The sequence below is a fragment of the Anoplophora glabripennis genome, unplaced genomic scaffold, assembly GCF_000390285.2.
Source record: "Anoplophora glabripennis isolate ALB-LARVAE unplaced genomic scaffold, Agla_2.0 scaffold340, whole genome shotgun sequence".
Lineage (NCBI taxonomy): Eukaryota > Metazoa > Arthropoda > Insecta > Coleoptera > Cerambycidae > Anoplophora > Anoplophora glabripennis.
Genome location: NW_019416421.1, coordinates 509,678 through 523,847, shown reverse-complemented (window position 1 = coordinate 523,847; position 14,170 = coordinate 509,678). Strand labels below are relative to the sequence as shown.

General features: G+C 38.4%; 1 protein-coding gene across 1 annotated transcript in view; it reads left to right on the top strand.

Annotated features, from left to right (window-relative positions):
• The window catches only part of LOC108909573 (liprin-alpha-1), a gene marked incomplete at its 5' end in the record, with an annotated part of 41,155 nt that extends 26,985 nt beyond the window's left edge, over positions 1 to 14,170 (top strand). Inside the window, 8 exons of the mRNA XM_023454514.1 lie at positions 4,123 to 4,277; positions 4,540 to 4,581; positions 6,480 to 6,681; positions 6,747 to 6,901; positions 8,419 to 8,892; positions 12,475 to 12,631; positions 12,687 to 12,803; positions 12,858 to 14,170. Of these exons, the coding sequence (XP_023310282.1) occupies positions 4,123 to 4,277; positions 4,540 to 4,581; positions 6,480 to 6,681; positions 6,747 to 6,901; positions 8,419 to 8,892; positions 12,475 to 12,631; positions 12,687 to 12,803; positions 12,858 to 12,938 (1,383 nt within the window). The remainder of the gene's footprint in view (positions 1 to 4,122; positions 4,278 to 4,539; positions 4,582 to 6,479; positions 6,682 to 6,746; positions 6,902 to 8,418; positions 8,893 to 12,474; positions 12,632 to 12,686; positions 12,804 to 12,857) is intronic.

Genomic DNA, 14,170 nt, shown 5'->3' with positions numbered 1-14,170 from the left:
TTTAAATGGGTCAAAAGAACTTATTGCCCATCTTATTCGTGACTGACTCACCACCGTCTTGGCAACCTCCCAGTTCTGTCGAGACCCGGTCGTTACCCTCTGCTGGTGATTCCAGTCATATTCATCTCCATGATTTAATAACCTGGAGCCTGGAAAGTGAGTATTTAGAAGTAATTCCAATGTCTCCCTTCCAGTTTTGGTATATTCCCCACTCGGTGCTTTGAGAGACCCGAGTTTCGTATGTCCGTTCTTAGAGAGAAGTCTCTGGAGTTTAGCGCACTGTGGGACACTATCAATATCCTCACAGAACTTCCTCCATGAGTTTCTCTTCGCTTTTCTAATTTCTTTATTATACTCAGTGAGGGTTGCTCTATAAGCCTCCCACTCTCCTGTCCGCTTTGCTCTATTAAATAGTTTTCTTGTCTGTCCCCTCAACTGCGTGAGTTCCTTGCTCCACCAGGGTACGGTGTGCTTATCGGACCTCACTTTGATAGGACAGCTGTATTCATATGATCTTGTGACGGCGTTTTGGAGTTCCTCCACGGCCCTCTCAAGATCATATGTGTTCCTTAGTTTTGTACAGATTTCCCTAGTCCTGGCCTGTAACTCCGTTCTATAGGAGTCCCAGTCAGTTCTTTTTGGGTCTCTGTAGGTTCTTACTTGCGGATTATAATCCGTTATAATTTCAAAGTGGATATGTCTATGATCCGACATTGACGGCTCATTCGACACATGCCACCTCGCAATATTATTACATATCGGTCCCGATCCCACTGTTATATCGATGACTTCACTTCTGTTTTTTATAACAAAGGTGGGCTCGTTCCCGACATTCAAAATCTCTAGATTATAACTAAAAAGAAAATCTAGTAAAGACTCACCTCGATCGTTGACATCGCTGCTTCCCCACACCGTATGGTGTGAGTTAGCATCACATCCCACGATGAGTTGTTTCTTCTCCTTCTCGCACCAGGCCACCAGGTCCCTCAGTTCCCTGGTTGGAGGAGATTCTTTCTTATCGTAAGGGAGGTACGCTGAGCAAACTACCAGTTGTCTCTGCGTTCCCTCCGATACATAAGTCACTTCGGCCGCCACCAGGTCATCCGTGCAGAACCCTGGAAGAGGAAAAATATTAATACTACTCTTGTAATAAATACAAGCTCTAGGTCTAGTTTGGTGGCCACAATACAGTAAGCCACCATTACTTACCTGCAATCCTCTGATCCGGGATCCATGTACCCAAGGCTCCTGGATCAAAGCTAAATCCGCATTTACGCGCGCCACACTGGCACAGAGAGCAGCAGATGCCGCTCTACTGTGCTGAATGTTCGCTTGTATTACCTGGAATTTGACCAGATAATACAGATTTTGGTCCCTCCTGATCTTCATCAGAAGGTCCCAAATCTACCCTGCCCTTCTCCAGGTTCCTAAAAAGGACCCTGGTGAAGTTCAGAAATGGTCTGAAGCCCTCCTTCTGAAGTACCTTCACACTCATCTCATCTACTGAGAGGACTAGGGTCTGGCCCTTCACCTCAACCTTGCGGTTGATTAGCCTCCAGGCCCCCGTCCTCAATTCCCCGTTCTGGTTTTCCAGACGGCGCATGATGGTTTCCGGTTCATCAGGATGACCCGGAATCCACACGATGAACTTAGTGAACTTAGGTAGGTCCCTAGGCTCAACAGCGCTGAGTCTAGCCCCCTCCCAAGGCACCAAGCTCGCCGTGGTCATCTTCAGCCATTGCAGGCTCTCCTCGTTGAAGGCGGTGATCGCTAGCGTTCCCCCCCTTCGACGACACTCCAGGAAGCGCGGTCGTGTACCCTCGCCCGCGATCCCATCAATGGCCCCCAGAAGCGCCGACTGGACAAGTCCCATCTGGTCCTCATCCATTCGGACCTCCGGGTATCCATGGGGGACCACCACTGCTTGGATCCCCGACAGCGCCTCCCCGTAAGTCTTGCCACGCTGTCCCGTGGCCTTAGGCCTCTTGGAAACAGGCCGGTCGGAAATCGGCTCACTACCGTCCGACCGTCCACGTTTCTTCCCGAGTCCACTTGGCCCCGGTTCAGCAGCCTGCGGAGTTAGAGTGGTACTTGAGCCAGGTTCCGTCACCGGCCCCTGTCCTTTTCCCGCCTCTGCCTTCCACAGTTTTTTAAGTTTGCGCTTTTGCGCACCAGACAATTTCTTCCTACCTTCCAGGTTCAGTCTGTCGACTCCCCTAGAGATAGTAGTCACTGGTGTTTGCTTCCCAGTGGCTGTTTTATTTTCCGCCTGGTCAGCAATTACTGCTTCCCCGGCGGATGTTGACGGCCCCCTTTCGGGTTCCCGTTTTTTTGATTTATGGTCCATAAAGGTCCCACGAGTCTGGAGGAAATAAAAGTCACCGCCAGGTAGTGCCCCATGCCTGACAGAAGGCTAAATACGATGGGGTGCGCCAGGTTCCCCAAAGAGATCGTTTGCGATGCGACATTTTTACCTACCCCCGCACCATTCAGCCCTCGGCACGATGCGTTTCCACCTTGGCTTGGGTAGCTGAGCTGTTTCTTAGTTTTCACTACTCTCCCTCGACCTTTCCGGCTTGGGTGACCCTGCCAGGAGTATAAAACTCCCGTCGGTTTAGCTCTTGGGTTCACTGTAGCTACTTAAGCCCCTCCACCAGCGACAAGGTCATACAGCTCCCAGGAGGGGTAGAATGGAGTTAGTTTGAATCTCAAATTACTTTTTGTTGTAAAGAAATTTGTAATTTATGAAGTTCAAAAGCGGCAAATTACAAATTTCTTTAAAACAAAAAGTAATTTGAGTTTCAAACTAACTCCATTTTATGGAAAATCTGCGTTAGAATGGAGGAAAGTCTGTCATTTGTGCATTGATTCATATTTAGACAAACTGTGTAGTAAAATCAATAAAAACGTATTGCTGGTTGCCTATTTGCCATAGAACCTGCTTAATGAAACACCTTTTCCGGCGAAAACATCCTATCAGTTACTGGAATAAAAAATAGGGTGTACCATTTATTTTCAAGTTGGCCTTGATTTGACTTTGAAACCTAAGGTCAAGGTCAAATTCAAGATCACCAGCTCATTGACTTCTTGATATTTTACGACTTTTACCTGAAACTTTTTTTGATAGAATTCAATGTTGAAAACTTGAGGAAAAGACACACTAGTGATTACCCTAAAGTTTGTTGGAGCCAATTCTTTCGTTTCCTTTTAATTTTTATTTTAACGAATTTATCTGTTATTTTAACGAAACCAGAAACCCATTAATTGATAATCGTAATAGATGTGGAAGATTGCCACCTTTTGTGTACTTCCCGACGCTTCTGCTTTACTTGTACGTTTGAACTACCGTTCAAAGCCCGCTTTACCCTCAAGTCTCGTCTGTCGCTGTACGCCTCCGCCACGCAGGCCGGAACTATTTCGAGGCTCGAGAAAGGACTACGAATCGAGTCGAGGGCGTATCGGACCAGTGGTGGATTCTTACCTCCTTAAGCATGCACTCATGTTTCCATAAAGCACTTTCGTTATTTCTCTGGTCACGAATAAAGCCAACTAATTTTGGTCTCTCTGTCGGACGTTTGCACGAGATTTAAAAAGGAAATATATTTGGAGTGTGAACATGTGATGTTGTAGGCACCGGCCAGTATGTCTCCAGCGCATTTGCAACAATATCATTCTACGTTGAGCCCCGGCACCTTGTCCGAATCGTTGCCTTCCAGTCAGGTTTGTTATAGAACAATGTCATTCGAAGTTCGGCGATAACAGTCACAATGCGATAACTAAACACTTCGGATCACGGAATACGTCCAAGTGACGTAGAAAAAATGTCTATTTCGCCGAAACGACAAAGTTTTTAAGTGGCGATTGTTTTAAAATCTGCGTCATACGGGCAGTTCCGTGAAAACTGTCGTTTGAGGACGGCCGACGAATGTTTCCTTCGTCTTATGTGCCGCCCTTGAACGACGAGTGTTTCTTTATCGTACGACTTGTACTTATTGAAATATTTTGTTGGCTTTAACAGACATCACACGCACATGATTCTCTCTCACTCACTAGCTGCATGTTAGTGTAAACTTGTGACGTTTGTTTTCCGTTTTCAATAAAATTAAAGTGTCGCTCTCGTAGCTCCAGTTGGCACCGTTGTCTTCTGAGATGTCTAGGGAGGAGATGCACATGGGCGACAGCAGCAGCGGGGGTGGGGCGTCGCCCTTGACGGCCAGGTCCCTGCGATTGGAGAGGGTGGCGCAGGCGCTGGCGCATAGCCAGGAGGAACTCAGGAGGTAGGTTTAAACGATTTTTTTATGATGTAGTATTGAAATATGCAAATGTGTTTCACAGTAACGATCCCTCATCGGTAAATTTTCGTTCGAAATTATTTAATTTCTTTTATTTTGAGAATTTTTTGCAAATATGTAGAAACTTTATATTAAAAAAATATGTAAATTTTACATAAAATCCTTACAAGAAAACATTGCAATTGCAAAATCTTTGTGATTTATACAACTTTTCGTACTCATTTTGACATTTATTTTGCAAAAACAGAAGAACAGGCGCAAGTGGTCTTCAGCCAGGAGTTACATACAGGTTATTAATTGTTTGCTAGTATTTGTGTTGTGTTTGATTTCCTATTTTTTTTATGTACATATCAGCAATCATTAAAATAAGTTAGTAACAAAACCATAAAAATCATGGTGTTTGTGTTTCTTGTTTTGTTTAAAAAAGAGAAGGAATAATTAAACAGCATTATAATAAGTAAACTTGTTCAAAAACATTGCTAAATTTTATGAGGCCCTCTCCGAAGGACGACTTTGCGAATTCATTACTCCCGGTGAGAAACAGCACTAGTCTCTCGGCGACTTTATGGCGATGCTAAACCTACTTGAAAACCCTTAACTTTTCTATAATTACACAGGGCAACAATTTTCACACCCAAAAACCAGACCTCACTTGCTCGAAGATTTTTGGTCCGTAGAATCCCAATTTGGTGTCTGAATTGCTCCTATACATCACGTTTCCGAGACATCCTAACCTAAAGGTGCAAAAAACACGTTTTTTTGCTATATTTGAGCTTATATCACAGAGTGAAATAATATTTTTTTTCTAAAAACGAATTATGCCATCTAAAACTACTACTCTTACCCTTCAAAACGCTTTTTTCAGATTTGAAAAATCTTTTTTATTGGTGGACAGTGGTACTAAAATCAAAAAAAGTTCTTCAGAAAGCGGATATTTTCATGTTTTTTGGGTAGCTCAATCCGAATCTGACCTCCAAATTATTCTATCACTTTAGGATTCTCAGATTTCCTAACCTAAAACTACAAAATCAACTTGTCTGGTTAATACCGATAGTTCATCCTAAAATCGTTGATTTTGCAGTTTTAGGTTAAGAAATCTCAGAATCCTAAAATGATAGAATAACTTGGAGGTCAGATTCGGATTGGTCGATCCAAAAAAAATGTAAATATATTATTTCCGCTTTCTGAAGCACCACTGTTATAAAAATGCTAAAGTACCTATCTTCATTCAATGATATCTCCGCGAATAAAAAATATTTTTCCAATCTAAAAAAAGCGTTTTGAAGGGTAAAAGTGGTAGTTTAAGAGGGCATGATTCGTTTTTAGAAAAAAAATTTTTCGCTCTTATATAAGTTAAAATATAGCAAAAAACGTGTTTTTTGCTCTTTGAGGTTAGAATATCTGGGAAACGTGACGTATAGGAGCAATTCTGACGCCAGATTCGGATTCTACGCACCAAAAACCTTCGGGCAAGTGAGATCTGGTTTTTGGGTGTGACCATTCATAAAATTTTGTTGTCCTGTGTAATTATTGAAAAGTTAAGGGTTTTCAAGTAGGTTTAGCGTCGCTTCGGTTACAATCCGCTTGAAAATCTTTTTAAATATATGTCTTGTTCATTTATTTCTGAAATTCATTTCATGCATAGTATGCAGTAAAACTTTTCCGGACAATAAATGCAAATCTTCGTCTTCTGCCATCGTAATTCCTTTATACATATTGTATACCACGCAACATTATTGATGTGTTAAATTTGATCATTTATGACTACTCTGAATATCCCATTGGCCATTAACACCAGCATATGATTCAAATTTTCACAGCATTTATTGGAATAATTAAAATGTGAAAATAATAAAATAAAATGTCTTTCCGACTTGTGCGCTTATGACGTGCACTGATACACAATTGGAAACTCACACATTGAGTGATTTCAAAAATCAAATCATAGAGCCTCAATCATCTCTCTTTTTGTATATTACCGGAACAATATGCGAAATGCATGGCACATTACAATTTCTGTGCAGAGAATACAACCGTTTGATTTACTGCCTATTATTTTGACAATGGAGTAAAAATACTAACCTTATTCCTTCTCTTTCGTTTTGCCTTGTTGTTGTCGCATCGGCATGTTACCGCTTAAGCTGAATCGCACGTCCTATTAGACATAGTTTAGAAAGTAGAATGCAGTGTGTTTAGGCAAGGGCAGACGCACACTCCTCCATCACCTCTGTCCTCTCGTCACAGCAGTCAGGAGAGCCTCCACAAGAACACCGTGACTGGCCTGCCCCGGGACATGTCGTCGGCCGCTGCCGTAGCCGCCGCCGCCACCGCCCAGAAGAAGAAGGGCATCAAGTCGTCTCTCGGCCGGTTCTTCAGCAAAAAGGAGAAGGTTAGTGTTCTAATGTAAACGTAAATACGTTTGAGGGAATATCTTATGTTTTTTTATGCGGCCAGGTGAAAGGAAAGGAAGTTTCCGGGCAGGACGCTGGCCTGAATCAAAGCCAGAGCAGCATTGGAATGCCCGACGGCGATCTGAGCGATACGATGAGCATATCCGGGAAAATCGGACAAAAGGGTGACTTTGACCGCAGACAGAAGAAAAAGTGGGTGTACGATATTTTTTCATTGACTAAGCTTACACTTGCCTCTCTCTAATTTCTTAAACTTAGAACGGGTGTGTAAAATACTCGTATTTTAAGCGTCATCGAATTTAGAGGGAGGATTACATGATCTACTAATATCATCTAATAAGGGTTTTTAATACAAAATCCAGAAATTAAAAAAGAAAAGTGAAATAAATAACGCAAAACTTAAAATTATTTTGTACCCACTGACAAAGAGTGACAATCTATAGATGCTATAAAGGCATGACTTGTTTAAGAAACTTTTTGACTGATAATATTATGGGAAACAACTAGTTTGCAAGCTCCCTGCTCCATCCAGCATTGAATTACACCCCCAATATCAATTAAACTGTTAAAACAGATATTGAGAGTGTAATTCCATGCTGAACGGACCATGTAGCTTGCAAAGTGGTTGTTTCCCACAATATCACCAATTAAAAAGTTTATTGGGCAAGTCGTGCTTTCATAGCACCCACAGATTAGTAGGTCACTCTTTGCCAGTAGGTACAAAGCAGTGACATATACTTTGTAGGTTATATCCCACATACAGACAAAATTTATTTTGACGTATTAATTTTATTTAATTGTGTTTATTTCACCTTTCCTCGCTTTGCTTCTCTTAACAATTTTTAGCCAAAGAATATTTTATTTGTGTGATATTAAAACATATTTTCGTTTTTGAGCTGGCGAAAATAACTCGATATTTTTGTTGTTTTTAAGACTTTTTAAAATATCACACAATTAAATCTACGAACTGGAATGCAATAAACATAATTATTTTAATAGAAATCAAGTCACCAATGAAATTGCCGGTAAATATTTGTTGGATTCCCGTTTTTTAAATATTAGAGGCGATAAGAGAGCTTATTACTAAATGTTATTTATCCCCCGAATATCCACCAACCTAATCACTTAATTTCAAATTTAAATTTCCACATCGTAAAGGACCGAAATAGTAATTTTTATTTCATAATGTTGGCATCGTTGGTCGTCAATATGCAAATTTTGGGTGTAGATTTAGTCGTTTGAACTTTTCGAAATCACGATAAAGCACTGCCTTGCAATATTTCTTAAAAAATTTAGAGATTAACTATAAGTTTTTCAATTTATAGCAAAAATATATTTAACTTTGCAGAAATTTTGATTATCTTTAAGAGTTACGGTAAAAATGCAGATTCAATGGCAAAAGCAATTCTTTTTTACTATTTAGGTCTACCGAAATAGTAACATATATTTATTATTTCTATTAACACCACTTACTCACTGCTTGTCGCAAATAAATCATTAACATAGCTTAACCTAGCACCATTCCCAAGATCGAACAGTAAGTTCCAAGGAAAACGTTTTAAACACCACCTCATGATGCTGAATCGTTGCCCGAAAATAAATAAAATCACTCCGTCAGTCACGTCACGATTTAAATTTGAAATTAAACGAACCGAAAGTTTCTATCAAGGTCTCGAGAGGTGCGTGTTATTTAACCGAAAAATTCTTCCTGAAAGGGAGCGTGATTACAGACATGAGCTGCTGGCGGAAGCCATGAAGGCCGGCACTCCGTTCGCCCTCTGGAACGGTCCCACCATCGTAGCTTGGCTTGAATTGTGGGTGGGCATGCCCGCATGGTACGTGGCTGCGTGCCGTGCCAACGTCAAGTCCGGTGCCATAATGAGCGCTCTGAGCGACACGGAGATCCAGAGGGAGATAGGAATCAGCAACCCGCTGCACCGCTTGAAGCTGAGACTGGCCATTCAGGAGATGGTGTCGCTAACTTCCCCTTCGGCGCCAAAGACCTCGAGAACGACTTTGGCGTTTGGGGATATGAACCACGAGTGGATCGGCAATGCCTGGTTGCCTTCTCTGGGTCTTCCGCAGTACAGGACGACGTTTATGGAGTGCTTAGTGGATGCCAGGATGCTGGACCATCTCACTAAGAAGGATTTGAGGGGGCAGTTGAAAATGGTGGACAGCTTTCACAGGTAAGGATGTTTTTGATTGGTAGAGGACCGTTAAAAACCAGGAACTTAGTCCAATCAAATTAGATTTTTACGTGCCAAAATTTAGTTCAGTAAGCAAAAACACGTAAAAATTAGGAAAAATTCCTAGAATTGAATGAACTACTTTACCCGCAGCTGAATATTTAAGGTTTCATTTACAAAATGGCGCAAAGTTCATAAAAAAACAAAAAAAGTTTTTTTGATTAAAAAAATAAACATTTAAAAAAAATGTTTTAGAAAGAAGTTGTAGAACTTTTTATAACAAATATTTTGAGCTCAGAGCAATGTCAATTGATAAACAAATGTATTAGTTATTGCAAAAAAACTGCTAAAAATCACATTTTTTTTAAACTTCTATATCTTTAAAATGAAAAGAGATTTTTGTCGAAGCTTTCAGCTTGGCAAGTAGAATAAGTGCATTTTAGAAAAAAATAACATATTTTTTAGTTTTTGCAAAAATTGAGTTTCTCGAAAAAAAGGCATTTTTTCAAGTTTCAATAAATCACAGTAATGCACTTACGTGACCTATCCTGGGCTTCACATTTGCTCTAAGAATTCTACTTTCCTGTGCAAATTGTGCACGTGTGGCAAAATAATTGGAAATATGCGAAAAATCTGCTGAAACTTTGACTTCCTTTTTTTGGGTCAAAAAATGTAGATCTTATTGTTGAAATTTTATCGGAATGGCATTATTGCCATTTGAAAGCTGACATTTTGTCACGAATTTAAAAAAAATGCCCTACAACCAACAGGAGCCGCGAATTTTTTATTTTTTTTTTTTTTTTCAAAAAATAGCTATACCCTCACATGTGGTAGTTGAATACTTTTACTTCAATATAAAAAGTAGTCCGCAATGAATGACTCCCTTTTTTACAGTAAACTTAATTTTGTTGGGCCCCGTAAAATGCTTGACATGTTGATGCGCATGGTGGGGGGGGGGGAGAAAAAACTGTGAATTGTGCAGGCACACCGAGCATTTACTGAGAACGTTAAGTCACAGTCTTTCAGCCTCCACCACATGTATCAATTTGCCGAGCAGAGTAAGCATTTTACGGGGCCCAACAAAATTAAGTTTACTGTAAAAAAAACGGCCGATTATTACAGAATATTTTTTATATTGAAATGAAAGTATTCAACTACAACATGTGTAAATTGCAGAACTTAATATTAATAAATGAGGTCGTAGTGATTTAAAATTATATTTCCAATTATTTTATTTTGCAATACACACACAATTTGCACAGGAAAGTACAACTCTTAGAGAAAATTTAAAGTCCAAGATGGGTCACGTATGTGCATTACTGTATGATTTATTGAAACTTGAAAAAAATTTTCTTTTTTTCGAAAAATTTTATTTTCTGTTTCGTAAAAAAATCTTTTCTTGTTTTAGACAGAAGTTTTAAAAAAATTCCAATTTTAGCCGTTTTTTTTGCAGTAATTAATGCATTTGTTTATCAATTGATATAGGCTGGGCTCAAAATTTTTGGTATAAAAAATTCTACAACTCTTGTTTGACATTTTTTTCTAAGTTTCTAAGTTATGTTTTAAATGAAAAAAACTGTTTTTTTCGACTTTGGATGCCATTTTAAGAAAGAAGGGTTGCTTTCGGTGTGCAGCAAAATGAAACTCTCTCTCGACGGTAAATATAAATATTTGTATTGAAAACAAAGTTTGTGAAAAAGCTGTTGTCGGGGCGAGCGTTCGCTGGAGAGTCTGTTGTATGTGGACACGTTTGCAGGTATCTGAGTAAGCATCTGGTCGCTGGCGCCAATTCGTCGCGGACCCTTCCTGGAACCCTGCTGTGTCACGGGTGGCGTCAGGCTGGCGCTGTTGACAAGGTACTTAAAGATGGGTCACTTGCGAACGTGTGTACCCACAAAGCCCTAACACTCAGCTGGGGTAAAGTAGTTCGTTCAATTCCATGGAATTTTTCCTTTTTCTATGTGTCTTTGTTTACTGAATTAAATTTTGGCAAAAAGAGGTATTTTCGGCAATCTGATTGGCCTAAATAAAGTTTGGTGTTTATTTGGGTAATTTGCTGTCCGTGGAAAAAATTGGAATTGCATCGTTTCAATTTTAAAAAATATTTTAACAGTAAAAATGCAACTTTTAACTGTATTTTTAATTTCTTAATTTCATTAGTGGTGTTTATTAAAAAATAAAAAAATTAATATTTTTTTTTTCAAAATTCCCGCATAATTTCATAGGCTAACCTCCTTAAAACGGCGTATAAACAAATAGTGTAATTTGTTTATAAGGTTTTTCATTAATAACTGCGAAGAATGAATATTTTTTAAAGCCGCTTTGATATTCGTAATCATGGTAATTTTTCACGAATTTGAAAAAAAAATTGTTCTAGGACCATTTTTAGCAGAGATAGCGCTTTTTTTTTAATTCATAACTTGTTTATTTACAAACATTAAGACTTGAAATTTCGGGAATAAATCAATGAACCCTTAAACTTCATAATAACGGTTAAAGATATTGAAAAAAATGCTTTTTATAGTAATTTTTAACCCTTTGAAAAACGTCCTCGAATACATTTTTACACCTGGAATGTGGTGGGGAAAATAAGACAAACGTTCCAAAACTACAAATCTTAACTGCCCGAAAATTTTGCGATATCTGGTAACTGTGGACCAATTGTAACGTTTTTTTTTAATTTGGGGTAACACAAAAATAATGGTCCATTTTGCAATAATTAATTATTAATTTGTTATAAACTATAAACTTTGTAAAACAATTTTTTTTAGCATTTTTTTGAGAAATAATTTTTCACAATGGTACCAATAGACAGTTTTTTCAAAAAAACAATATTTTTATGTAAAAAAAATTCAGGAAATGACTTTTTTTTATGTATAAAGTTTATTTTAATGAGAATCGAGTTTTTGGATATATATGCATAATAATATTATTTTTTAACATTAAATTATATTTTAAAACAGGTAAATAAATTGAAACACTCGATTCTCATTAAAATAAACTTTATACATAAAAAGTATGTCATTTCCTGAATTTTTTCACAACAACTTCGTTTTTGCAATAGAAAAAATGTTACTTAATGTTGTAACTTGTAAACAAATAAATATTTTTTTACCAAATATTCAGGGTTTCTTAAGAGTAACAAAATACAACTTTTACTGCAGTTTAGAGACGATTTATGCTCTTTTCTTCTATTTATAGCAAATTCAAATTTCGCTGGTTTTTTGAAATTATTTAAACAAATTGTTAATGGATTTTAATTTAGCACGTCTCAAATGAAGCGGTTATTGAAAACCTATAAGTATAAACAAAAGCAAAAACTCCTGTTGGAGAGCGCTTTTTAATACAGTTAAAAAACTCCATTTTTGATAATTTTTACATTATAATCATTGTTTAAACAATGGTCTTGTTGTTTTAAACCGATACTTTTTGGGAAATATTATTTCTTTTTGCCTAAACTAACGATTAAACCAAGTTTCAATCTGAAACGAATTTTTGTACAATTTTTTTTTCATTTACTGGGCTACTTGACGATTTGAAACATTAATGAAGGCTTTTTTTTATAAAAATGATATTTTACAGGACTAGTCTGCAGTATGGCATATCATGTTTGAAGAGATTAAACTACGATCGAAATTTGTTAGAAGATAGACGAAAAAATTGTGAGAATACCGTCTCGGACGTCTTAGTATGGAGTAACGAACGCTTGATCAGATGGGTGGTGTCTATAGGATTAAAAGTAAGCAGTGCCATTAAAATTTAATTAACGACTAAAGCGACAACTTTTTTTTTAGGAATATGCAAATAATTTATTAGAATCTGGAGTCCATGGTGCTTTAATCGCGTTGGACGAGAGTTTCGACGCTAACAGCATGGCGCTGGCATTGCAGATACCAACACAAAATACACAAGTACGAAACTCGGAAGGTACGTTTGACTCGATGACGAATGTGTTTTATTTTCAGGTGAGGCAGACGTTAGAGGTAGAATTCGTGAACTTGCTGCGCGTGGCAACGGACAGACGGCCCGAGGACATCCGATCTTGATATGGTGCGGAGCTCCACTAACTTAAGAAAATGACCATGTAGTGTTCCGCTGCTCGCATTCAAATGCAGCCCATGCTACCTCCCTATCGTCGATAAAAGAGCAAAAGTGTATAAGAAATGTGCCGTGCACCTGTACAAACCGAACGAGGAGAACCAGAGGAAACTTGTGTGCGAGATGACATATGAGCTTTAATGGACTGAAACAAAACTTGTATCGTAAATAACTCATAGTATTACTAATTGTACATTAAAGTTGTTGTTTGTTGGGTTACCAGCGATGAGTACATATTGTTGAATGTGTGGCAGCGACAGTCAGTATTACCCCACGCGTGCCTGCACTATCTCTTGGTGCTGTCATCTTTTAAGCTTTGTAGCTCTGGAAATTTTTCCCATCCTACCGAGAGACTGAAAGTTTCAAGCGAATATCAGGGACTGTGTGATAATATCATTCGCACGAAAATACTCGTCTTTTCACGTGCACTACCGACAACGTCTTCATCCATACATTATTATCATTTCTACGTGTTAAACTTCACAAATATTGTCTTATTATCTGCATTTGTAAATTTCCACTCGGCAAAAGTTTACCGATACGGACTAAAAATCCGGTTCGCAAATTAACGATTGGATTACCCTTACACTTGTGTTTATTTTGAAAGTAAAAATAGACATTTCCAAAGTGTAGTAATGTGCCTGGCGAAATTATGTGCGTTGTTATGTGGGAACGGAATATCTTAGCGGCTGTGAGTTTTCGTTAAACGTATTTTGCTTAATCTTCACGATCACCTTTTCAAGTTACCATTTGAGCGAGTGCGGACTAGGGAGTCGATGTGAGATCTAAAATTCACCTTGTGTTCATAATTAGTCGTATTTTTTACAGTTACCTTTTAAATAATGGATTTAGTTGAGCGGGAGGGACGCTCGGCGCCCTACGTGGGTCACCTCAGTGAAATTTAGGTTAGTGAAATATTTTCAAGGTTAGGTTAATAGTTTAATTTTCATCAATATGCACCGTGTTTCGCTTTTCGTAGAGACGCCAGTTTAGCGCGAAATGATTACCTGGAAAGCGATTTTTCTGATGTAACTAGATTTTATTTTAGTCCGACTCTAAAATTGAAAAAGTTACAATCTTTTAGCTATTTGGCTAAAGCAGCTTTTCCCTGCGATATGTCGTTAAAAATAACATATTTGTAACAAATAGGTTAGATCACTAGCAGCACGAAAATACCTAA